At 44.6% G+C, this 24,452-nt stretch overlaps 1 protein-coding gene across 5 annotated transcripts in view; it reads left to right on the forward strand.

Moving 5' to 3' along the window:
* Nucleotides 1–31: 31 nt before the first annotated feature.
* Nucleotides 32–24,452, forward strand: part of NCOA6 (nuclear receptor coactivator 6) — a 40,923-nt gene continuing 16,502 nt past the window's right edge. For 4 of the 5 annotated variants that reach the window (XM_042886616.1, XM_042886617.1, XM_042886618.1 and 1 more), the window contains exons 1-9: nt 32–73; nt 8,903–9,059; nt 9,139–9,413; nt 12,211–12,366; nt 12,956–13,078; nt 14,350–14,478; nt 15,467–16,282; nt 19,047–19,193; nt 20,159–21,278. In XM_042886616.1, coding sequence (XP_042742550.1) covers nt 9,179–9,413; nt 12,211–12,366; nt 12,956–13,078; nt 14,350–14,478; nt 15,467–16,282; nt 19,047–19,193; nt 20,159–21,278 — 2,726 coding nt within the window. In that variant the 5' untranslated portion in view covers nt 32–73; nt 8,903–9,059; nt 9,139–9,178. The remainder of the gene's footprint in view (nt 74–8,902; nt 9,060–9,138; nt 9,414–12,210; nt 12,367–12,955; nt 13,079–14,349; nt 14,479–15,466; nt 16,283–19,046; nt 19,194–20,158; nt 21,279–24,452) is intronic. The other variant, XM_042886620.1, reaches the window with a different exon arrangement.

Raw genomic sequence — 24,452 nt, forward strand, 5'->3', positions numbered from 1 at the left:
GGCGGTCCTCGCCCTCCCTCGCGCGGTCGCAGAGCGGGCCCGGCGGCGGCGGAGCGGCGGACACCGGCGCCAGGTGAGGGCGGGGCGGCCCCGGGCCTCTCGGCGGCGCGGGCGGGACGGAGGCGGTGGGGCGGAAGCGGCGGCACGGCGGTGTCGGGCCCGGAGCGGGGTGGGCCGGGACGAGCGGGCCAGGCTCGGCTTGGGGCCGCCGGGGGGGGGAGATTGCCGGGCCGCGCTCAGCCGCGGGGTTCGGGGCCGCCCTGAGACGGGAGCCCCGGGCCGCGCCGCGTCGTTGGGCCCCGGTCGGGCCGCAGCCTGAGACCCGGGGCTCCGCCTGCAGCTGCGGCCGCACCGCGGCCTGCGCAGCTCTCGGGCCGGGCCCAGCCGGCGGCGCGCAGCCCCGAGAGGAGGAAAGCTGTTCTCTCTGAAGCCGTGCTGCAGCCGCCGTCGGCTCGGGCGCCGTTTCTGGGCTCCGCTCTTTGGCGGCTGTTTGGAGATGTCAGCGAGGGTGCGTTGACGTTTCTTTGAGCCCCAACTTTTGTTTGTATTTCTCCGTAACTCGGCACTGTAGTGACGGAAAGGCTTCTGATCTTGTGCTCTCGGTGCGTCCCTGCTTTTCTCCGAGTTCGGTTTTTTCGGAAACTCCGAGCTCCCCTTCCTCCCCTGCCCCCCGCGCAAGGAGCCGCACTCAGCTGTGCTCCCCGGGCTGCTGTTGCTCGGCCGCTCTGCGTCCTGTGGGACTCGCTGCTTGCATCGGGCAGTGTGCAGTAATGTTGTGCTGGTAAAGAAATAGCTGCTGCTTTTAAAACGCGTGGGAAAACATGAGAAACCCAGGTCCCTACCTGCGTTTGTAAACTGAGTATTAATGCTTTCGCTTTTCAGCTGCTTAAATGCTTGGAAGGTGGGGCAATAGAGTTACATTCTGATGAACATTTCTACTATCGCTCAGTTCTCAGCTGTGGTACTGCCGAAGATTGCATACCTTTGTAGCAGATGTTAAATGTCTTAAACTCATAACTAGGCCACTGAATGGGCTTACAGTATGTTTTTATTTTTGAATACTGTACTGATTGCTTTTGGAAGGAAGCTGGAGTTGCAGTTGAGTTACGTAGATACACCGCATTTAAAAGTTTTGTAGAGGCAAAAGGTTTGCTGCCAAGGACACTGGGGAGCAAAAGTGTCTGTAACGGTTGGGTTGCAATGGAAATAGAGCTGTTACAGGTCATTGGTGTCCCTCTGAAGGGCAGGGAACTTGGTGTTGGTGTCTCTTTCAAAACCGTGTGGCCTCTATTAAGAAATACAAATGCGACGCCATATAGGGGAGCTCCCACTGGATGTACAGCAGGGCTTACAGCTGAGAGTCTGTCCTGAATTGCAGAAATTGTGCTCAGACAATTTGTTCCTTAACGTTGGCCAGAGCAGAAGCTATGGGAAAGAATGCTTAGGAGTGGGAAAAGGGAAGGGGCAGAAATGGAAAGGAAAATAATGCTAGATGTATACAGATCTGAGACAGGGAAGATCCATCACCGTATTCCAGGTGAGAGGTTTCCCATCTGGCTAACAGATGGAACTTTTGTCATGTTTGCTTTATGGAGGCACTGGTTGCTGTGTGTTCTGTCTGCCTCTCGCTCTGCTCTGTTTGCAAACTTTCAGTGGCCTCTTCAGCAGCAGCCACCACACACAAGTGACATTTCAGCCCTGCAGCTTATGTGTGTCTTAGCCTTGTGCATCTTACTGGGCTTGCCTCGGGATGGTGTGTGACGCTGATTATCTGTGGCGTAATCAGAAGGAAAGGAGGGAGGGAGGGAAGGCTGGGCTTTGGATTGCATGGAGAGGAGGTAGAGAAAACTTTCCAGAGGTCCAAGAGCATGCGTTTTTCATCATCCTGATGGGCAGCATTGCTCTTGCAGCGTGTCCTGTGTAGTTAGTTGGTGCTGCTGACAACCCGCCTGCCTTTGGAACAGCGCTTCTAACCCTGGTGGTGATGTACATAAAAACAGGAACAACAAATGAATTCTGGTGTCTAAGTATAGGGACCTCGATGTCGTGTCACAGTAAATAACTCTTCTTCATGTGTTTAGGGAAGAGAAAGAGGAGCAGTCGAGGCAGAGCACAGCTGCTAAGGGAGCTGCTAAGGAAGGGAAGTGCTCAGGGTCCCTGCAGTGCGAGAGCCATCATCATGGGACTGAGAGGGCTGCTGCCTTCTGCAGCTTCAGAGAGCAAAGGGCTCTGGCTCAGATTCGTACAGCGATTGAAAAGTACAGTAAAAGAGCTGTGCCTTGTCTAAATTAGTTTGTCCTTATATAAATGAGTAATTTGGAACAGGAAGATGCCTGTCATGAGCTGTGTATGTGGGAGTCTGAATTTTAAGTCTGCAGCTTGTGAAAAGGAATGATGTGGTTATTCTCACCAAAAGGTGCATGCTGCTAACTTCTCCAAGTCCTGTGTGCGTTGTGTTAATTCTGTAATTCTTACTCTTTTAATAATTAAATGTATGTGAATTTCCAAGACTTGGGAGCTGGTATGATGGGATTCCGTTTCTGGGCAGTACTTACAGAGCCTGCCTCAGATGTAAGCCCCTGTGTCCTGCACTTGTGCAAGGCACACTCAAGCCTCCTTACTTACTGCAAGATACAAGCATGAAGAATTATTTTTGCCTTGCTCCCTGCTAAGTGGTGAGTTGGGGCTCGTGTGATTCCATCCCTCTCCAGGCAGGGGAGTGATGAGATGCAGGACTCATGCTGATGGTTGTGTCGGGTCCCTGCTGCTTTTCGCCGAGAAATGGGAGTCTGCAGTTACAGTGCAGGGACTGTGGCTGCAGGAGCCCAGCCTCTCAAAGCCAAAACATTGCAGGCTTTTTTTAGTGAGGTTCAGTGAAGAAAAGCACTGGACAAGAAACAGCCATGCAGCATAGGAAAGTGTTCCTTCTGAGGTTTTCTTCAAGCCCTCTTTCCATCCCACACTAATACACTGCTGTCTATTTCTGTTGCATCTGTTTTACCATAGCGACCACACCGTGGCTCTTAATAGCAGTAGTGACAATAGTTAACACTTTCAGGATTTCATTTTGCCAAAGGCTTCAGGGAGTGCAGAATGTGCTGTGCTGCAAGCCTTTATGCAGTCAGGAGGCTGACTTTTTTTCTTCATACTTCACAGTGTTTCAGGATTTTGTAAAGTTTAGTGAAATTTCATGGGCTTTCACTACACAGAGAAGAGCCTGGTGGAGGATATACTGCAGTAAAGAAGAGGTAGAGGTTCCAGTTAGACTTCAGTTCAGGACTGAGAGTCACAAATACCTGCTTGTTGTACCAGCATTTGTGAACATCAGTGAGGGTTTGGGGATAAAGGAGCCACGTGTGGGGCTGTTACCCAGACTGCTTTGTTGGGGATTGGTTCGACCTGGGATAAGAAGCCTGTCACCACCACATGTTGACTAGGTTGCTACTTGACAAGGGTTTTTCTCGTAGCCTTTGGAAGATGAGATCAAATGGTTTCTTGTCAGGATGCATCTAAGTTTAAATAGCTTCTCATTTTACTTATTTGCTAATTGCATTGATGGGCCTTAATGAAAAGCTACCAACTGCACAGCACTGTCACAGTGTTCATCTGTTACAGGCTGTGGTACATTTCTTCTAGACAGCAATATCCTTAATGTCTGACATTAATTACACCATGCAGTCTGCAGCTTCTGCGAGAAGTGCCAGTGCTGAGAGGGCTCACATGCAGGGCAGGGAGCCTCCTGGGCTCCTCCTCAGCTCTTACATGCGGGGATCTCTGTGTGGTTGCTTAGCTTGCTCTGGAGTTAGCACTGGGTTTTAAAGCAACCTTGGTGATGGAGGCTTTTGGCTCCTGTTGAATTAAGAATGAGTTGCCCAGACAGAGATGTGTCCACAGCAGAATGGCTCTAGCTGTGGAGTTTCAGCACAGCTCATAAACTTCAGCTTCATAGAACCTTAAAAATGCGAACGTTCTGCTAAACAGTGTGCATCAAAATGCAGCACAGGTGTTGCAGCCATCTGTGGTTTTCTATCTTTCAGACAAACACAGGTTTTACTTGTTTTGTGCCTGAAGGCTGTGGAAGTGTAGTGGAAAAATATGGGAATGGAGAAAAGCCGTGCATCAAGATGAATGAAGCCTGGCCTTCCTGTAGGCTTTGCTTCCTTGACATCTGGGGAAGCATTGGATCAAACTGGGCCTTTTCGTGTTGACTGAACTCTTTACAGGGCTGTTGGGATGGATTCTTTGCTGTCTGTGAAAGAATCTGTTCAGTGCCTGGGCGCTCCTGAGGTCTCTGTCAAATCACTTACTGTAAGGAAAGCTGGAGGTAACATGCTAAAGCTGATCAGTGACTTTCTGTAACCAAACTTGATGTTGCTGAGTGCTCAGGGGAACAGAGGCAGCAGCAGCCGGCATCCTCCTGCGAGCGCCTCGCTCTGCCCTGCAGCCTCTGGGGCAGCCCGGCCTGGCTGCGGACCGTCTGCTCCACGGCACACAGCGCACAGCCCAGTGGCTGCACTGCAGGGAGCGTCCTGCTGTGAGAAGGGGGAGAAGTTGGTGCGCGTTTGCTTTAGCTGCATTTTGAGTTTTGGCCTACATTTAGTGAACGGTATTAAAATTTCACATTTTAGATTTTAGTTTTGCTTCTCAACTTGATATCACGGCATTTCCATGGGTGTAATCATCAGCGTAGCTGGAATCAGTGGCGTTATCCTCGTGTTTTAGCCACTGAGATTCTTTGCTTGGCCCTACGCTGCTTCTTGAGTTACGATGTGAGGAGACACAAGAAGGTACCAAAGGTCCAGAAGTGGCAGGTAGCAATGAAAGCTGCTGCAGAGCACATGTAATGTGATGTAACGTGAGTAGTGCTTCCCCTCCCTTGGCTGCTGGGCTAACAGAAATGCCAAGTACAATACTGAGGGATTTTAAAGAGATTCTTCTCTTTTCTAGGTAGAAAATACCCAATTTCAGCTTATTTTTCTGGGTTTTCTTCCCTCACCTGCTGCCACACTGGTGAGCAGGTTGCATGTAAGCAGGACATGTGCTCAAAGAACATCACTGCTACACTGCTATAAAACCCCTGATTTGGTTCTGCCGAAGCCACCAGTTTATTGCTGTGCCTTCATTACGCTGAGAGGTTGGAGAGCACGGTGGGGAAGCCACGAACACGAGCAGGATCCAGGGATGGTGCACCTCGCTCTGTTGGCCGTCTGTGGTGGAACATCCCCAGGCGATGCATCCTGAGGTGCATGTGTGGCCCACAGTGTGCAGTGGTGGGGGTCAGCCTGAGCTGGCAGGGTGTGCTTGGGACGAGGAGGCTCGTAGCAGTGTGTTGTTCTTGTGCTACTTTCTTATTCCCTTTTCTGTTTTTCTTTTAATGAATGACATCCAGAAGGGTTTATCTTGAATCGAAAGAGGACAAATAGGGCAGTAGTGTGGATAAAACTTGCTCTGTTTTGTCAGCCAAAAGGAGCATGTGTGGTTCTTTACCTGCGAAAAAAGGTTGGTTTTTCCATATCTCAGTGTTTGCTGTTAATATTGGGATGTAGTCTAAAAGCCTGTTCGCAGAATTCAGACTGGGATTTGCTGCAAAGCTGTGTTTAAAAAACCAAGGCGTTCATTGTGGAACATTGGATATTTTTGTAATTTTGTATCCTTGTCTCATGGAACATAGAAACTTTCTTTCAAGATGTCATTTTTTGGGAGTTACTGTTTCACACCATTTCCCAGCCTGGAATTAACTGAAGACAAAATGCAATTGAAGTTTAGGAATTTGTGGTGGAAGGTAGAAGAAGTATACGTTTGAATCTGGATGCTTAGAACAAGTTAATGATTTTGGTGTTTGCATCATAGACCCCCTGTGTATGAACCATGGAATGAACCATGGAATGGCTTGGCAGGAATGTCAACAATCTAGGAAGCATTGAGGACGCTGGATGTGGTGTTGGTTGGTGTTTTTTTTTCCAGTTTCCTTTTATTCCCATTTAGATGTTTGTGCAACATTCTTCAATGAAGGCAGAAGGAGGGAGGGTTGTGTGTCCTTTGGAAATTATGTCACTACTTGCTGCTGTCAAAGCCTTTTTCTCCTCGCCATCAGTTCTGGATTCCCTGAAGGGTTTGATTGTAGTCTCATTTCTGGACTGATTTTTCTTCTTGTTCCCGGTTTCAGCAGCTTTAAATAATTGCCACTGTGGGGATGAGGGCTGCACTCTGTGCTGACTTCTGGCATCTGCTCATGAAGGACATCAGCCCATCCGTCCTTCTGGTTCTTCCATGCTTGTGAAGGAACTGTTCTCACCCTTTCCAGCCACTGGACAAAGCCTTGCTGTGCTTTACTTGACTTGCATAGTGCAAGTGGGATGGGAAGAAAGAGACATAAAGGCTTCAAACTCTGCTTAACAGGCTGGTATAACTGTAACTCCAAATCATTTGAGATCGTCTCAGGACAGAACTACCAAGACAGAGCTGATTTTGTCCTGCCTCCATCTGGCAGGGCTGTAGCCGGTGTTTCCCAGCACTCAGCTGCCTCGGCTAGCTGCTGCAGGCTGGCTCTGATCTGCTCTGATCCCCTCTCCCAGGAACCCACTGGCATTGCTAAGCACTGTCCCATCACGTGGCACTGGATCTGTGCTGCAGGCTCCTGCTGTAGGCCTGGGCTGCCCGCTGCCACAGCTCAGGCTGTTCTGCAGTTCTGCACATTGATTCCACTCTTGGTCCCCAGCTGCAGCCCCAGCCTCTACAGGCATCTACACGAGGTTACCAGCATCACTGGGACTGGGGTTTTGCTGCGTGTGCTCAGGCCTGAAAGTTTTTGTTTTTATTCTTGTTTGGGGGGGGGAGGGGGAAAGTGGTGGTGGGAAGGGTTATAGGGTGGAGTGTTGAATGAAGATCCTTGCTAATTGTGCTTGTAGGCTGGCTTCTGATTTATGGCAGTCAACCTTATAACCAGGGGATTACAGAATTTGTTAGCAAGAGGGATGCAGCTGGGATTCATTTGGTTTGGGGATGGAAGACAGGCTGTGCTCTGCCCAAAGAGGAAGGTTTCACAAATCATCGCTTCCTCCTGTCACGGTCGGTATAAATCCTACCTGAGCATAGGAGCAGGCCAAGCTGCGTGTTTGAGAGGAGTCTTCAAAGCTGCTGCAGGCACTTCAGACACTAACATTCAAAATAAATAACATTGAAGAGTTTGTGCTTTTACAGAGGAAAAGGTAATTTCTTTGGTGCTCGGGACTGTCAGAAATATTCGTGCTTCTCAGTGGAGGTAGAACATCTCTCCCTGAGTAATTGTACGTATTTTGAGCATTTAAAACCTCACATATTGATCCAAAATTTCTCTTTCTGAAAAAAGGTTATACGTGTTTTATAGGTGTTTCTTTCATTATTTTCAGAAGATGCAGCTTGTTTTTCACAGGGTGCTCATTCAGGCCCCTGTGTGGTTGTCCCTAAGGCTGTTCCTCATGCTGGGCTCTGAGCTCCTTCCTTCCAGAAGTCAGAGTATGTGTAATGAATGATACAAGGTGATCTGTGGTTAGGGAAACCAGCCCGGCCCTGCCAAAGACACTCACCATTCATTTGTTGGTGAAAATCAATTAAGCCAACTTTCCTGCAGATAGTTATCAGCTGTGTCCTCATTACCTGGGCACGTGATGTGGAGCTGGAGTTTGACTCAGTGCAGAGCACTCAGAGCTGTGATTTAGCTGAGCATGAAAGAGTCTGGGGAACAAATAAAAAGTACTCATCTGAAAGCACTGTGGAAACACATGGGAAGTATTTTTACTTTCAGTGCAGACTGCAAAAGAACATGGATTACAAAACCACCTGTGTCTGCAATCCCAAATCTGAGCGGTGTTCCAGAGCAGAGGCCTGCTGCTGCAGCAGGGTGGGCTGTGCTGGGTTGGGTGGGCTGTGCTGGGTTGGGTGGGCTGTCACATCACAGTGCGGCGTAAGCCTTTCTAACATGGTTACTTTCTGGATGAAGAAAGGCTTTTTTTTTTCAGCCGCTATCTGCAATTCACCTTTAATCTCCGACTTGTGGTTTTAAGTTTTGTTGGGAACTTGAACCTCTGCCAAGAAGCTGGTCTGCATCCCATTGGAGGGCAGAGCATCCTGAACTGAGCCTTTCTGGTGGCTCATGCTGAATGCCAGCAGCTTGCGAGTTACAAGATCTTGGCAGCATGGCCTGTTGGTTTGATTTGTTAATCACAGCGGTGGGCAGGAACTGGTTCCTTTCTGTATTGACTCTTGGATGCTTGGAATTGCATAAGAAATATTTGCTGAGTGTTGGGTGTGAGACCAGAGTGGGGATCGGGCTGTCTCACGTGGTCCTGTAGCCCTGTGATGGCTGCAGGCAAAGTGGGGAGTGTGAATCTTAGTAAATGCTGCTGTTCTCTGTGCTGTATGGACAACTTCTGTCTCAGGTTGTACCTCTGCATAGGTGACATCATAATGTAACTGCAATTTATTGTGTGTTTCCTGGAGCGAGCAGTACTGGGCACATGACTTGATTTATGAATTCCACTGAAAGATGGAAAAGTTGTGGGCTAGCATAGAGGCAATACGTTTCAAGCTGTAATGTGCTTACGCAGCTGAGAACACCTGAACCTTCATAAAGCAAGCACCGTGTGCTGGGGGGTTCTCTGGACGAGCAAAATTCTCATCAAAAGCTGAATATCTTCTGGTGCTGTGGCTTTCCTGCTGCTTTGCTGTACAAAGCATCTGCAATCCCTACAATTGTTTGGTGGTTCCCCCCAGCTCCCTGCAATTAAAGTGTTGCCCAGTGCCCTGCAGTTTCCCGGCAGCCAGGCATTGCAGAGTTGTTACGGATTCTTGTTTGACCTCTGTATGATGCGGAGATGAGAGTCATTGATTTTTATTTACCCTTCCCTTTTTCTTTGTCATTTAGGCCAGCTGGAATACCGCTCCAGTCACATGTGGAAGGATTCTGTCAGGAAACCACCAACTCCTGTTTGCTCTGGTGGACAAACAGCTCGGCCGCTGCGATGGCCGCGCTGCTCGGAGTCGCGCTGTTTGTCCCGCAGGCCCTCGCACAGGGTCACCCGGTGGGTTTTGTTCTTTGTGCGCTGTTGAGTGCAGCTGTTGGTGTCTTTGCAGACTGTAACTTGTATTTTTCTCCCAAAGTATCTTCTGAACGTTTGACTGGCTCCCGCTGTTGGACACAATGGTTCTGGACGACCTACCAAAGCTGGGAGATACATGTGCCTCCTTGTACTCCTCGGCTATGGAAGACTTAGAGGTGGATTTGGATTCAGGACTGGAGGAAGACGAACTGAAACAGGAGGCTGCTCCTGAGGATTCCACGATCTTTGTAGCTTTTAAAGGAGATATAGAGGATAGAGACTTTGAACAGAAACTGAGCGTTATACTGGAGAATGTACCTGGCCTTCTACATATGGGTAATGTACTTTCTCATCATTTTTTCAACCGTCCTTAGAATAATTAATTACATAATCAGAGTGCTTGCAAAAAGAAATAGATTGCCATTTTCTAGTTCCTTGGATGGTTGGTTGGACTTGATCTCAGTCCATCTGGGTGCTGTTCTTCTCAGGGGCACTAAGTACAAGTTTCTGCAGTTACTTTGTTTAAAACTGATCTGATTAGTGAATTCATTCATTCCTATTCGGTTCCAGTGTTTTACTTGTATTTTTTCTCTTTCAGTTCTCTCCATTACATATTGCTCTTTTGTATGAAAGTGAAACCAAGCTCATCCAAACAGGATGTGCTTTTTAGTATCAAAACCATCCGATTTAAACCACTGCAGTTGAGAATAGATTCACTCTGAAGTAGCTGGGCCTGTTCAAGTCATTACTGTCACTTTGCTGCTGCATTGACCTCATCTACCAGGCTTCTTTTGTGAAGGGGGGAGAACGGAGCATTCTGACATGGTCCTGTGTGCCCACTGTGTGGACAGGCTTCCCTGGTTCACTGGTGACACGGGCTTTTGCAACAGCAACATGTCTTATCAGCATATCTAGATTGGGAAAAAAACATCTGTCCACTGTGTCAGGATCTTTGCAAAGGAACTTATGGTGATTAACTGTAGCTGTTTGGTTATGTAGTCTTTCTCACACAGTAACAGTCTTTCTGGATGGGTGCAGTGTTGGGGTAGTTTGGGTCATTGTGCTTGTGTCAGTGATTTGCTTCCTCCCCACTGCTGGTCAGCCCAGCAATGCCCCTCTTCTGATCACTGGAGGAGATTGATGGATGTTACTGAACAGTCAGGTGACTGTCTGCTGTCAGTATAATCTGCTACAGAAACAGGTAAACCAGGGGAGGTTGCCTTAAATGCAGCGGCAGGTGCATACACAGCAGCACCATGAAGTGCAGAACCTCAGCAGCACTGCTCTGCTTTGGCTTATTATGATATAATGCAGCCTAAAAGCCACATAATTGCCAGTTTGAGTTTTCTCTCCTCCTTCCCGTCTGTCTTTTCCTGAGAACTGGAGGTCTCTGTCCTGTCATGCTGCTTTTTTGTATATTCTTTTGAAATCACATAGTACAAAGAAGAATCCACTGTTCTTTAAAGGCAGTCAGTTTTTGTGTTTAAAGAAATCCAATTTTCTGGATTAGATTTTAAAATGTTTCTTGTGTTACATGGTTCTTCATAGTGCAGAGTACCATTTCTGAAAACTAATTTCTGGCTTCTGAATAAACTAGTCACATTTCTGGGTCACTTTGTTCTTAGCTTTGCATTTTCTCTAGTCATAGTTGGAACTGATGGCTTCGGTTGTTGGGGTCTGAATGGAAGTTACAAAGCTGTGATAAGTGATGAATACACTGAAGAAATCCCACTGGTTTGAGCTGTGTTCTGGAGGAGGTTGAAGATGATGTGGCTAGCAGTGGTGTAACTGGTGCAGCACTTTGATGGGAGCAAATTTAATCTGTGTCTGTGTGGAGTCGCCTTTGTTACATACAGGCATCTGTATGCTGCATTCCTTATAAATATTAATGGCAGAATTAATGAACACGATTCAAGCTTCAGCTGAGAAAGCAGAAAACAAATCTTTAAAATCAATCCTTTTGAAATGATCAGTGTGGTGAGTTATTTGAGCTGATTCAGAACAAAACAGGATATTCAAAATGTCAAGTTAGTGAATCATATTGGATTAGACTTGTGAGATTTGATGTTGGTATCTGATCTCTCATTTTTCAAACATGTAGAAGTAGTGAAACTGATAATGCGTTTTTTATATGTAAAGTGTTGGAACGCTGGTAAGATTCAACACAGCACCACTCAGACCTGCATCAAGGCGGATTTTAAGCTTCTGTCACCTGTCCTCTGAAGATGCGTTTGATGGAAAGAGGACAAACTGAGTAGTGCCATTACTGCAGCAGCAGAAGGGTCTTGGTGAGCTAGTTAGGACAAGAAGGGATGAGCTGCACGTGAATTGTTCTTAGGGAGCACAAAGCAAACTCCTGCAAGTCTGCTGTTCTTCCTTGTCAAAAAGATTGATGTTGGAAGCCTGTAAATCTGTATTAGGAATCTAGCCTTTTCTTTCCCTAAACAGCACTTTGCAGTTTTAACTGCATGCAACTTCAGATCCGTATTTCCAGCATTGCTGGCTTATCTTTCTGCCTGTTCCCACCTGTTACTTTTAAAAGGATTGATTTGTGTAGAAGCACTCATACATAGAACAGGCTTACAGAAAAACTGCTGTTAAATATTTAGTACAACTTCAATGTGGTTTCTGCAGCAGTTTGAGCATCCCTGTGCAGAATCACTGAATAATACGGTAGGAGCGAACGAAATACCAGTAAGGCTTCATTGGCACTGGCCTACAAAAAACATTTCACAAGCATCTCACAGAGTGAATTGCGAGGGCTTCAGTCTCATATTCACATTTTTCACATCTTGCATACCAACAGTCCTATTAAATCCACTGCAAAGTGTGTTCTGTCTTTCCAAAGCGGTTTCTTCACAGGATATTTTGCTTTTTGAGCGATATTATTGAGTGTTTGTGTTGGCTATTCCATTAGTTATAACTTTTCAGTTTTCGTTTGGCTAATTTTTGGGAAGCAGTGCAGTGCTCTCATCTGTGCTGGAGAACTCCCTGCGGCTGAGGGTAGCCACGGGTCAGCTTCACTGCCAAATCACCGCTTTGGGGGTTTTCACATGTGCTTTTTTACCAAGTCACTTCACAGGACATGTTTGAAAATTGACTTTGCAGTAACTCCGGCCTTTTCTCTTTCAAGAATCCAACAAGTTAAAGCTGCAGAAAATAGAGCCTTGGAACAGCGTGCGCGTCACCTTTAACATACCGCGCGAAGCTGCGGAGCGGCTGCGCATCCTGGCTCAGAATAACAACCAACAGCTTCGTGATCTGGGGATTCTCTCTGTTCAGATTGAAGGTATTTCATGCTTAATTTGTTTTCCTGGGCGTTATAATGAATACATACTACAATTTTAAGCACTCTCATCAAGAGGTTTTGTGTACTTAGTTAATGTTATGAATGTCATAATTCAGCAATTTGGAGAATAATTTCAATGAAAAGGGAGTGTAAGGCTTTTATTCTTCTGAGAGTAGGTATTATAGAAATAATAATAACAGAGGCTGAAAATCCTGTAAGCAGCAGGAAACCTGCTGAAGAATGTTCTTGTGAGTGTTACTAGCAAAATGTGCCCTGTTCCTGATTGGCTCCTGTGAGGCTTTTTTAAATGAAGGTTTCAGTGGAGTTCATGACTGAAACATCTGTCCTGGGCAGCTGTTCTCAGAGCACACTGAGGATGAAATTGAAGGCACTTAATGCTTGCCACGATGCTGTCTTTTTTGAAAATTGAAACATAAAGATAAGGGTATTATGCATAACTTACAAAGTGCATATTATAGGTAAAGTTTGTTCTTCCTTCCTTGGCATCTTTTAAATATCCTTTTGAAGGTGTCTGTATTCTGCTTTCCTGTATATCATTCAATTCCCCTAACTTCTGTGTTACTTGTAGGGGAAGGTGCTATCAATTTAGCTCTAGCTCAAAATAGAAGCCAAGATGTCCGAATCAATGGGCCCCTGGGAGCAAACAACTCAGTACGAATGGAAACTGGATTTCCCATGCAAGGGGGACAAGGTAAATTGCTTTTTAAAGAAATGATTTAGATTTACAAAGCTTGGAATTTATGAAGCATATTATGAAATTTCACTGGTCATAGCAATTACTGTTACAAGAATTATAGTTGCCATAAAATTGGTGTATGTTCTTGTTTCTGCACTGTCTAATCCCAGGTCATGTAAATCATGGGCTGTGTTTTCCGTGTTAACACTGGAGTGATTTGGGTGGGGCAGGTTTTTTTTGGCTTTTTTGAATCATTTTTTTGTTAGAGGCTGTAAAATCACTTTGGTCTTGTAGAGTGACTTCACTTTAAAATGTGCAGAGATTATGGCACAGTTCTGTTTTTATGGCACTTGGCGTAAGGTTTGATTCAGTGCAGAAAAGTAAGCTATTGCAGGTGAAATCTGGTGCGATGAAGTGAAGGATGGGGCACTGTCATTATTCTTGGTCTCTATCTTTGGATAACCTTCAGAGATCTGATCACAGAGAACTGCATTTCTTTAAGAGGTGAAGTCTTATTGAGTGCCTGGTTTGTATGTGCATAGTAAGCAATTTTTCATTATAAAAGGGAGATTTTATTAGAAGTTGAAGGAAAAACACTATGTCATTTAACAGCTGAATCAAAAGGTGAGATAAACTAAGTGGTATCTTAGTAAATAGGACTTCATGCAGTTAGAAGACTGGGATCAACAGATAATTTAAGGCACGTTTGTGTCTGTTGATGGGAATGAATGGAAAGACTTTACCTATGTGGAAACCTGATTAAACAAAGAGTTAAATAGTAAATTGTGGTGCTTAGCAAAGGGCAGGAAAGTTTGACTCAGAAAGCTTATCTTCCATGGGATGATCATGGGGTTCCTTTCCTGCCTGCAGGTAACAATACAAATATAAGAATTTAACCATCAGGTCAGAGATACAAACCATTTTACAAAACAGCAGCCTTTGTAAAAGAGGCATTAGAACTGTTCTTTCTCACAATGCATTACTTTGGTACAGTTTTGTCACTTGGTGCCAAGTCAGGCAAGAGAGGAAAGCTTCAAATAGTTGGTAATAGGCAGATTCTTTCTACAGCCTTCTAAGCCTTTGGTGTTAAAGTCATTCTGAAGCAGAGCCTTTAATTTGTGTGTTTTATTCCAGAGGCAGAGATCTGTGTCCTCCAGCTATTTCAGGAGAACAATTTGTAAAGTCTAAATGCTTTTTTTTTTTTTTTTTAATGCTTTTCTATGTAAAAATTGCTGTACTCGGTAATATGCTGGCTTTTTAATTATTATTATTTTTTTTTTTTTAAGGTTTGATAAGAATGAGCAATGCTGCAGCTGTTATGATGTCCCAGAGTGGAAGCATGCCATCCTCTGTGGTGGCAGGTGGTGCTGGTACAGAGCTGCAGCCAAGAACACCTCGACCTTCCTCACAGCCAGGTTGTAAAAGTTACTCATAGCACTGGTCTTTACTAGAAATGTTTACCTGGAATGTTTTTCTTCAGTGTGCAAGTTTGAGACTGTACTTGTAAATGAACTCCAGAGTTTCCTGAAGCTTTTCCTTCGCCTTTTCTGAGAGTTGCTCTTTCTGGAGGGCCCTCCTTGTCCCTGTTCGTATGGTGACATTTGTCAGATAACACGGGGATCTGAAGTCTCCAGGTTCCTTAATGTTTTCTTCAAATGTGTTGAGCAGCAGCGGTATCCTTTGCGTGTAACACTGTTAGGACAGAGCTTTGTCTTAAGGAGAGAAATGGTTGAATGAGTCAGGGGTCTGCAGTAGGAAGCACGTGTGCCAGATTAAGGACAGGAGCTTTAGAAACAGGATTAGAGAGAGTAGAAACTTAATGTTTGGGGATCTTGGTGGGAGGGGCTTACCTCAATTTATGGTTATTTTCTTCATAATTATGAGACTGTAGAAAAAGAGAGGAGATTATTAGTTCTCCCTTCATAAAATTGTAGTAGTATTTACCAGCTTCCTTTAGATCTTTGCAGGATTTATTCTTACAGACAACATTTTTAATGAATGTTTCAAATATTCTAGGACTGTGTTAATTCCTCATTTTGCCACTTTTTTAGCTGGTAGGAATAATACCTGTTAACGTTTGTGTTATTCTACCAGTAAGTGTGTAGAAGGTTTGTGTTTGTAGGAACAGGTGCAATGGAGTTACCCATTTTTATTTATTTTTTTTTTAGAGGTTATAAATTCATGAGACTTGGAAGGTTTTCAAAGGGAATGCTGAGAAGCCAAGTGTTGTCTGTCCTGTCTGTTGAAGGAATTGGAGCACTGGAGTGTGAATATTTGTTAGACCTTAATTTCAGCAGAGTGAACAGATGCAAGCAAACAATTTACCCTTCCTTGTTTTGTGGTGGTTTTTGTCTACAGTAGGTTATTTACTTATATTTTAACTTTTCTTTGCTATTTTAATAGATGCAATGGACCCACTTTTATCTGGGTTAAATATCCAGCAGCAAAATCATCCATCTGGATCTTTAGCTCCGCAACTCCATTCAATGCAATCAGTTCCTGTAAACAGGCAAATGAACTCAGCCAACTTTCAGCAACTACAGCAACAAACACAGTTGCAGACACGTCCTCCCCAGCCACATCAGCAGCCGCAGCAGGGTATTCGACCTTCGTTTACTTCACCAGCACAGGTTCCGGTTCCCCCTGGCTGGAACCAGCTTCCTTCAGGAGCACATCAGCCTCCTCCAACCCAGGGAGCACTAGGTACCTTGACAGTAAACCAGGGTTGGAAAAAGGCCCCTTTACCTGGACAAATGCAACAGCAACTTCAAGCAAGACCATCTCTAGCCACAGTACAAACTCCTACTCATCCTCCACCTCCATATCCTTTCGGAAGCCAGCAAGCTTCCCAGGCTCACTCAAACTTTCCCCAAATGAGCAATCCTGGCCAGTTTACTGCTCCTCAAATGAAAAGCCTTCAGGGAGGGCCCTCACGCGTTCCTACACCACTACAACAACCCCACTTGACCAACAAGTCTCCTGCTTCCTCTCCCTCCTCCTTCCAGCAGGGATCTCCTGCATCATCTCCAACAGTTAACCAGACGCAGCAGCAGATGGGACCAAGGCCTCCCCAAAGTAGCACGCTTCCCCAGGGATTTCAGCAGACTGTCAGTTCTCCTAGTCGTAATCCTATGGTGCAACAGGGGAACGTACCCCCCAACTTCATGGTGATGCAGCAGCAGAACCAAGGTCCACAAGGTTTACACCCTGGCTTAGGAGGTAAGAAGTACTAAGACTGTCTTTTACAATAAAAGAAAGAACATAAAATGGCTAGAACTAATGGTGTTGTTCCTTTCCAAAAAATTGTTCAGAGACAAAATGAAGATGTAGGTTGTGTACCTGTAAGGTGAGTATGGGTGAATTAGCATCAGTCACTTCAGTTCTACTACCTACCTGTGTCCTGACGTGCTGCGTTAGTAACCTAGAAGTGAACTCTTGGCCGTGGCAACGAAGTTGTTGTATGTAGTTTCTGCTTATGACTCCTTGTCATCCTCTTGGCAGTTCTTCTGTTGCCTTACAGCAAGTTCAGAATAGGCAAAGATATTGTTTGTTTGTTTTGAAAGGGAGAGAGTTCAATAAAAACAAATGAATGTTTTTTTCCCTTCAGCTTTGTCTGTCACCACTTACGTTCTCTGCTGCAGAAATGAAGCATTATTTTACATCTTCCCTTCTAAGTTGTGGATGTTTCCTCTTGACCCTGTCTTTATTTGTCATCAGTTTCTTCACTATTAAAGCACTGCTACTGCTGTTCCCTGTTCTTAAATGAGAAAGTAAAGGGAGGTTTTAATTTCCTCTTTGGTCTTGTGGTCCTTCGTTTTCTCTTTGGATCTCCTCATTCACGCTTTTGCCTTACTGCTCTCAGAAGGCTTCTCTAGCAATGGCAGAATTTCATTTATGAATCCTAAGATCTCTTTTGTGTCCTCGTTTTTCTTTTTCCTTTGTGCCTTTTATGGTGCTGTGCCTGACTTGTAGCAATTCTCTCTGTTTGTCTTTCTCCTGAATGGCTGCTCTCAGGTGCCTGTGCACAGGCTCTTTTCCTTCTGTACTTACAAAGTCTAGGCCATGTTCTCTATCTACCTCCACAGACAGTCCTGTATGTATTCTGTTTTCCTGTGTTCTCACACTGTGCATCCGATACAGCTTGGCTGAGCTGTAACAAGTACCATTCCTTGGTCTACTCATCTAGGCAGGTGTCTTTGCTGTTTGTGTTGTGGATCTCATTTGGATTTGGTTCAGTTTGATTCATCTGAATTGTCTCAGTTTTAGGGTTTTCCTCCTGTAGACTGGTTTCAGGGTCTGGCAGTGCCTTTTGCTTGCTACCTCCTTTCTTGTCTTCACCGGCCACGTATTTTGAGAACTGTCACATTTCCTTACAGTTTTGTCTCTCCAGCTGTATGTCCTCGGTCAAGAATCACTATCTTCTAGGTAATGTAACCCTGACTTCTAGACAGCCTAACCTCTGCATACTTACTATGTAAACCTACTATAGACAAAACCCTACTTTTGCTCTGTTAAAAATAACAACCCAAATAAACTATCAAAATAGGTTATTTGGACTCACTCCAGGCTCTATTGCTAAAATCAGTAATCCTGCTGTGAGCTGTATCCTCAGATCTTTTAAAAAGATCCTTTAAAAACGATTCTGTTGATTTAAACAAAGCTACGGCACCTTCTAGTTGCTGAGGTTTTTGCCTGGCTTCTGTCCATGCTTAGTCCTTCCTGCAGTTTAGACAATAATTAGGCCATAGTTAGGGATTTTTCCATTTTTGAGCCATTTTGCATTTAAAGGCTTAGTGTAAATGAATACATTCCAACACTTTTACCTGGTTAATTTTGCAATTCAGAAGAGGCCGAATTTAACTTTCCTCAATTAAAGCATTCCTATGTGCAGAATTTTGCTCTAAGTTTTGCAGAACTGGAACTATAGTCCTGTAATGTGTTGTTGGAAATAATTGTTCCGTATTTACAGATGCACCTGATGTTGGACTTATGAACTCAACTATATTAAAGTATTAGTTGTAGACATGAGACCAGATTAATTTACATGAGCAATACAGTTAAAGTGTGCAAGGAAGCTGTAGTCATAGAAGGAGCCAAGGTTAAATCCTGGCTGTAAATCAGGAAAATACAGCAGTATGGAGTTTCTAATAGGTCTGTGGTACTGTATATTTGATGGTGAGGTAAAGAGGTGGGTTTTGCTAGAGGCCTTCATGCTGCTGCTCATTTTGCTGGGAACGGTGCAATTCTTGCTCTCTGTCGCAGGACAGCAGTGGTGTTGTGATGTGTCCAAGTGTGGGCATTGTGCCAGGCACAGACCTGGCAGAATACTTGCAGTAGGAGTAACAGGGTTGCATATATAAACTTGGGACTTGCTGCAGCTAAGTCTCTTTGTGGGTAGCTAAGCCCTGTTCTGTCTCATTACCTGGAAGATTCTTCAGCTCAGCCCTCCATGGGCCTAACAGTCACTTCGAGTCTGTATGTACGTGGACCAGCAGGGCGAAGGAGTGCTAGGAAGTTGTACCTGGTGTGTTGTGGTGGCAGGTCTTGTTGAGAGGAGAAAAAGTGTCATAAAAATGCAAGATATCTGTATTTGCTTACATGGAGTAAGTTAAGGTCCTGCTGAGAGATGAGCAGCAGTAGAGAACAGCAGATGATGGTACTTCAGATTCTGGTTTCTGAAAATTCTGACTTTTCCCCTTTTCTGTGGGGTTATGTTCTGCTTAGACTAGAAGCAGAGTTATGTTTTCAGTGGAGTCGTGGTGCTTTGTTAGGCAGAACTATTGCACAGGTAAGAATTCTAAGTATGCTTTCAATGGGTTTCACGTATTGGCAAAAATTACTTTCTTCCTAAACCAGAAGTGTGACAGTACATACTCAAAGGGATTCTTCCTACTGAAATCCAATTACAGATTTTTTTCTTTCCTCTTTATTCTTCTCTCTTTCTTCTTTCCCTGCTTACTAATGAGAAAATTCTTGTGTTAAGGAATGCCCAAGCGCCTCCCTCCTGGGTTCCCTGCAGGCCAGGCTAACCAGAGCTTCATGCAAGGTCAGGTGCCTTCCACAGCACCAGGAACACCAGTGAACAGTGGAGCTCCACAGCTACAAACCAGCCAAAATGTGCAGCACACAGGTCTGTTTGGAACGTGTTGTTCCTCAGTTATTGATGGCTTGTTTTGTTTTTGTTGGTGTTTTTTTTGTTTTTTTTTTTTTTTGTATGTAGAAAATGATGCTTTTACTTGCATAACACAATTATAAAACATTACATTCTTACTAGTAATGGAGTATTGTAGCTAGCTTGGACTGAAAGTGCTTAGTGGCATTTTATGTGTATTGTTAAATGAGGAAAAGAAAATCAAGTGGCAGGTTGTACTCAAGTATTATTACTTAGGACTGTCATCCTAGGATCCATACGTATCTGTTTGGAAGTTAAAAAGGATTGGCAATAGGATTTGGAGGCTAGGGGTAATGAAGATACAGCACAAAATAAACTTTTTGTCCTGAAAAAAAGAAGAGTGTTATCTTAGGAAAAAGAAGAAAAGAAGCACCTTGTTTTATTTTAAAAAGTTACTAGTTTCTCTGAAAGCTTTGGAAATCAGCTTAAAGAGAGTTTTGTGGAAAAAAAAAATCTGTAGTTCATAAATATTTTAACAATTTGGTTATCAGCCTTCCATCTGGATTATGTCCCCTCATTACTACTATATGTGTGTTTATTTTTTTACCTATTATAAAATAACCTCAAGGTTTGAAGCTTCTTGCAGTTGGTAATCATTTTGTGAAGTTAGGTGCTATTGTGGAATATTTTTAGGCTTATGTACAGATAATGACTGAAATGAAAGCTGTGATGAGCCTTCTGCAGTGGGGTCCACAAAGGAAGCACCAGTGGAGGTGCTTGTCTTGAGAAGTGCTGGTATGATTTTCTGTTTTGACAAGTAATGTTTATCTGTGGTACCAAACATCATAGCATAGAACTGGAAATATGTCCAATGTTCCAGTGTTCAGGAGCGTGAATTTGGAGTAGTTATTCACCATCAAATTTGAAAACTTTCTATCACTCCCATCGGTTTCTAACCAGCTTTTTAACAATTGTTTTTAAAGGTGGCCAAGGATCTGGGCCTCCTCAAAATCAGATGCAAGCACCGCATGGCCCACCAAATATAATGCAGACCAATTTAATGGGACTTCATGGAAATATGAACAACCAGCAGGCTGGTGCTAGCGGAGTGCCACAAGTTAACATGGGCAACATACAAGGACAGCCTCAACAAGGACCACAGTCTCAGCTTATGGGAATGCATCAGCAAATTGTATCCTCTCAAGGACAGATGGTAAATATTCAGGCTCAGGGATCGATGAACCCTCAGAACCAGATGATACTTTCTCGAACTCAGCTCATGCCGCAAGGCCAAATGATGGTAACACCACAAAATCAAAATCTTGGTCCTTCACCCCAAAGGATGACCCCACCCAAACAGATGATTTCCCAGCAGGGACAACAGATGATGTCTACACACAATCAGATGATGGGACCTCAAGGTCAGGTCTTGTTACAGCCAAACTCAATGATGGAACAGATGATGACCACTCAAATGCAGGGAAATAAACAGCCTTTTAATACGCAAAACCAGTCCAGTGTTATGTCGGGGCCAGCTCAACTGATGAGAGGACCAACCCCAAACATGCAAGGCAACATGGTGCAGTTCACTGGGCAGATGATGGCTCAACAAGGCCCTGTGAATGGTAACCCTTCTCAGGTTATGGGAATACAAGGGCAAGTTTTAAGACCGACTGGGCCTGGCCCCCACATGTCTCAGCAACTTGGGGATACTACTACTGCAACAAGTAGTGATGTGAATGTGACACAGATGTTACCTGATGTTCCTGTGCAGCAGTCTAACATGGTGCCTTCCCATATGCAAGCAATGCAAGGAGGCAGCAGTGCTTCGGGGAGTCATTTCTCTGGCCACGGTCTGCCGTTCAATTCCGGGTTTAGCGGAACGCCAAATGGGAATCAGATTTCCTGTGGACAGAATCCTGGTTTTCCTGTCAATAAGGATGTCACGCTCACAAGCCCGCTCTTGGTGAACCTTCTACAGAGCGATATATCAGCAGGACACTTCGGTGTGAACAACAAAACAAATAGTCAGAATGCCAGTAAGCCAAAGAAGAAGAAGCCTCCAAGGAAAAAGAAAACTAATCAACAACTGGAACAAACAAAGTAGGTTTAATATTACACTGGTTTTTTTAAGGGATGTGGGAAGGCCTCGCAGGCAACCTGTCAGTGTGTTTTCAGCTAGCGTGGAGTTAGAACTGCTTTATTTCGTATGCTAGCAGTTTCACTCAAGTGATAGCTCCATGCCTCTGCAAAGTTCATTCAGGATCAAGAAGAACATGCAAACATCCTATTTAAGTAATACTTCTGCTTAAAATAGCAATGTTTGCTGCATTTACTGGGTAAAAGAGATGAGAAGCTTTTTTCAAAATGTTAGTGGATTCCTGGGGCCTTGGTGTTGGAAATGGAGGCTGCCACTCTCAAGCAATCTGACGGTCACAGGCAGACAGTTGGGAAGCACATTCAGAAGATTTATAAGCCTTTGTATAGCAATATGTTGTATAGATTTTTGAAGGGGGTTGGAGGTCCCTTCCAACCCCTACAATTCTGTGATTCTGTGATTTTTCTGGAGACATGTATATGCTATTGTGTTTCTGCCTGGAATTGAGCTGGTCTTCTCGTAGGGGAAGTTGCAGCTAGGAGTTGGAGTGTGGTACTCTCTGGGTGTGGGAATAACAAGCCCAAGCAATGCTGGCCTTCCTAGCCTGGAGGAGGTTAGGAGGAAAAGCCCTGAGAGGAATCTACATGTTGGTTTAAACTTCTGTGGGTTTTTTTCCCAATTTGCTTTAGAAAAGAATGGAAGAAGTTTGAGCAAATTTGCAGCACAGGAATATCCAGATTTGCATTTATTTACATCGCAAGGGATCTTCTGTGACAGTCCTTAACTGCCTTAATCTCCTAGTGCTGCTATAAAACGCCTTTTGCAGATGTGGAGGTGCTGAATGGTGAAGGCCAGGCAAAGCACTCCAGTTTAAAAGGCTCAGAAGAAATGTCAAATATCTGCTGTTTAGTTGTACACACAGGCCATGGTACAGCCTGTCAGCTCAAATTGCTGCAAAACAGGCCTGGTGATTTCAAATTAAATCATCAGAAATTATGGCATTAGAACCAAGTGGCCAAAATACACACAGTGTGCAACACTGGTGTGCCTTGGAATGAATGTCCTGCCTTCAAATGGGACTTGAATTAAAAGCAAAGAGGTATTTTTGTCTGTTGTTTTCTTGAACTTTAAGGCTATCCAGGTACCTTTCACACAATAACTACGGCATATTTTTGTTTGCATAAGAACGTTGCATGACGCTAGCAACAGTGCACTGTGGGCACTGCTCATTTGCAGCAAAGGAAAATACATAGTCCTTGTGTCGTTATTAAAGAAAAGCCAAAAGCCTTGTGTTCATTAAAGAAAAGCCTCGTTGCAGTTTTGTTTTCATTGCTCTTGCTGATGGTCATGCAGCCTCAGAGTAGCCTGGGAATATCAGTAAATGGATGGATAAAGCTGCTGCAGAATCTCCCAGAGGACTATTTGCTGTTATAGAGTTTGCACTGCCTTCCCTGTATCTTTATTTCTTCCAGTCTTATGTCAGCATCTGCATCTCTTTTTTTTGTTGTTGTTGTTTCTTTGCTGGTGAGGTGTTGTTTTTTTCTGCTTAGCCTAGTTTTTTTTTCTTTTGACATTCTCTTTGTGCTCTGACTGCAGGTTCATATCTGAGAGCCGTGCTCAGCAATGCAGCGGTAGAGCTAAAGTGCCCTTAGAAAACTGCTAATCCATACTGTGCAGCTGGTTTGTCTTTGCACTAAGAGCAGTAGGAGGGAAGAACAAATAAGGGATGTTTGTCCCTCTGGCACAGACTCGCTGTTATGTGTATTCAGAATGTGGTGGGCTTCTTAGATAGCTGGTGGTTGTTAAATGGGCTCAGTAAAGTTCAGCTGCTTTTGAAATTCAGTTTGTGTTTAAATTTCCCGGAAACTGTAGCAGCAGTTGTTCCTGCAGTAGTCGCTGTTCCTGGTTGCTAGAGAACAAAACTCCAGTTGAGTTTAGCGAGGTTTTGTTTTGCAGCTTGCTTGATGGCTCCCATCTGGCTGGAGGTGTGTCGGAAGAATTGATTTTGCACAAGGACAGCTCTCCAGGTTAAGCCTGTTTGTGTGGTAATGCTCTGCAACTGCTTTTCATCTGACCCTTAACTGTAACATTTGTAATCCCCATCCCCATTTTTAAGAAATCACAGAAATGTAGAACATCCCCATTTGCAAGGAGCACATCTGGCTCCACAAAGCACCCCAAACCATTGGCTCAGTGGGGCAGTGTCCCGGCACTCCCTGACCTTAGGCTCTGGGGCTGTGCCCACCGCTGTTCGGGCAGAGCCTTTCTCTGACCCACACCTGAGCCTCCCCTGCTGACCAGTGAAAATTCAGGGGCTTCCAAGTTGCTCCCTGTTTTCTGAGCACTGGGTAGTTAATAGGACGTTGGGGCAGGCCTGAGTTTCTTGCTGCCAGCTGTCCATATACCAGAAGCGGGCTGTTACTGTCAGGTAAACTTTTATATAATTCTTGTTTTGCTGAGAGTTTCTTTTTCCTCATCATTCCTGTAGAACTCTGCTTCTCTTTGCAGGCAGCAGATCTGTTTTGGTGTCTTTAGTTTAAGTGGAGAGCTGTTATTACATAGATCTCCATGCAGCCTCAGTATATTCATGAAACCAATAAGCCATTAAGGTATTTTACTCTTCATCCCTCTTCATCTTACATCCTCTGGCCACACGTTAGCTACAAAAGCATGCTTGTTCTAAGCTTGCAAAAGCTGTTGTGATGCAGTGGAAGCATTGGATGTCAAATCTTGGCAATTTTAACTTGTCTCCCAGGATCTCCTGGAGCAGGGTCTGCGTTCCACAGAGCTGTGTGCTCTGGTGGATGGCCTTGAATGCCTGATGTCGATACGTTTGTGCTGTGACATGGATAGAGGTCTGATATCCTAAGCTGGTCTCCCCTGGGAACTTGGTGCTGCCACTGAAGTTCAGTGCATACATACACGATACTTATCTGTACAGGTGGCATGGCAGTGTTCGAGGGAAGCCTGTTTGAATGCATCAGGAGAGCCATTTATATATGAATTTGAAGTATTCACTGGCATTCTCTTAATTATAAACAGGAAGAAACAAAGGAAAGGAACAAATGCTTTGGGTGAGTAAAGCACCAGGCAGCTTCTCTCTTCAGGAGGAGTGCTTCAGGCCCAGAAGTGACTGCCGGTAGTCCTGGGCTGCGTTCACATCTGCTGTGCTGTACCTG

Source organism: Lagopus leucura, unplaced genomic scaffold (genome assembly GCF_019238085.1).
Source record: "Lagopus leucura isolate 7727_CA_CO unplaced genomic scaffold, USGS_WTPT01 Super-Scaffold_100060, whole genome shotgun sequence".
Taxonomy (NCBI): Eukaryota; Metazoa; Chordata; class Aves; order Galliformes; family Phasianidae; genus Lagopus; species Lagopus leucura.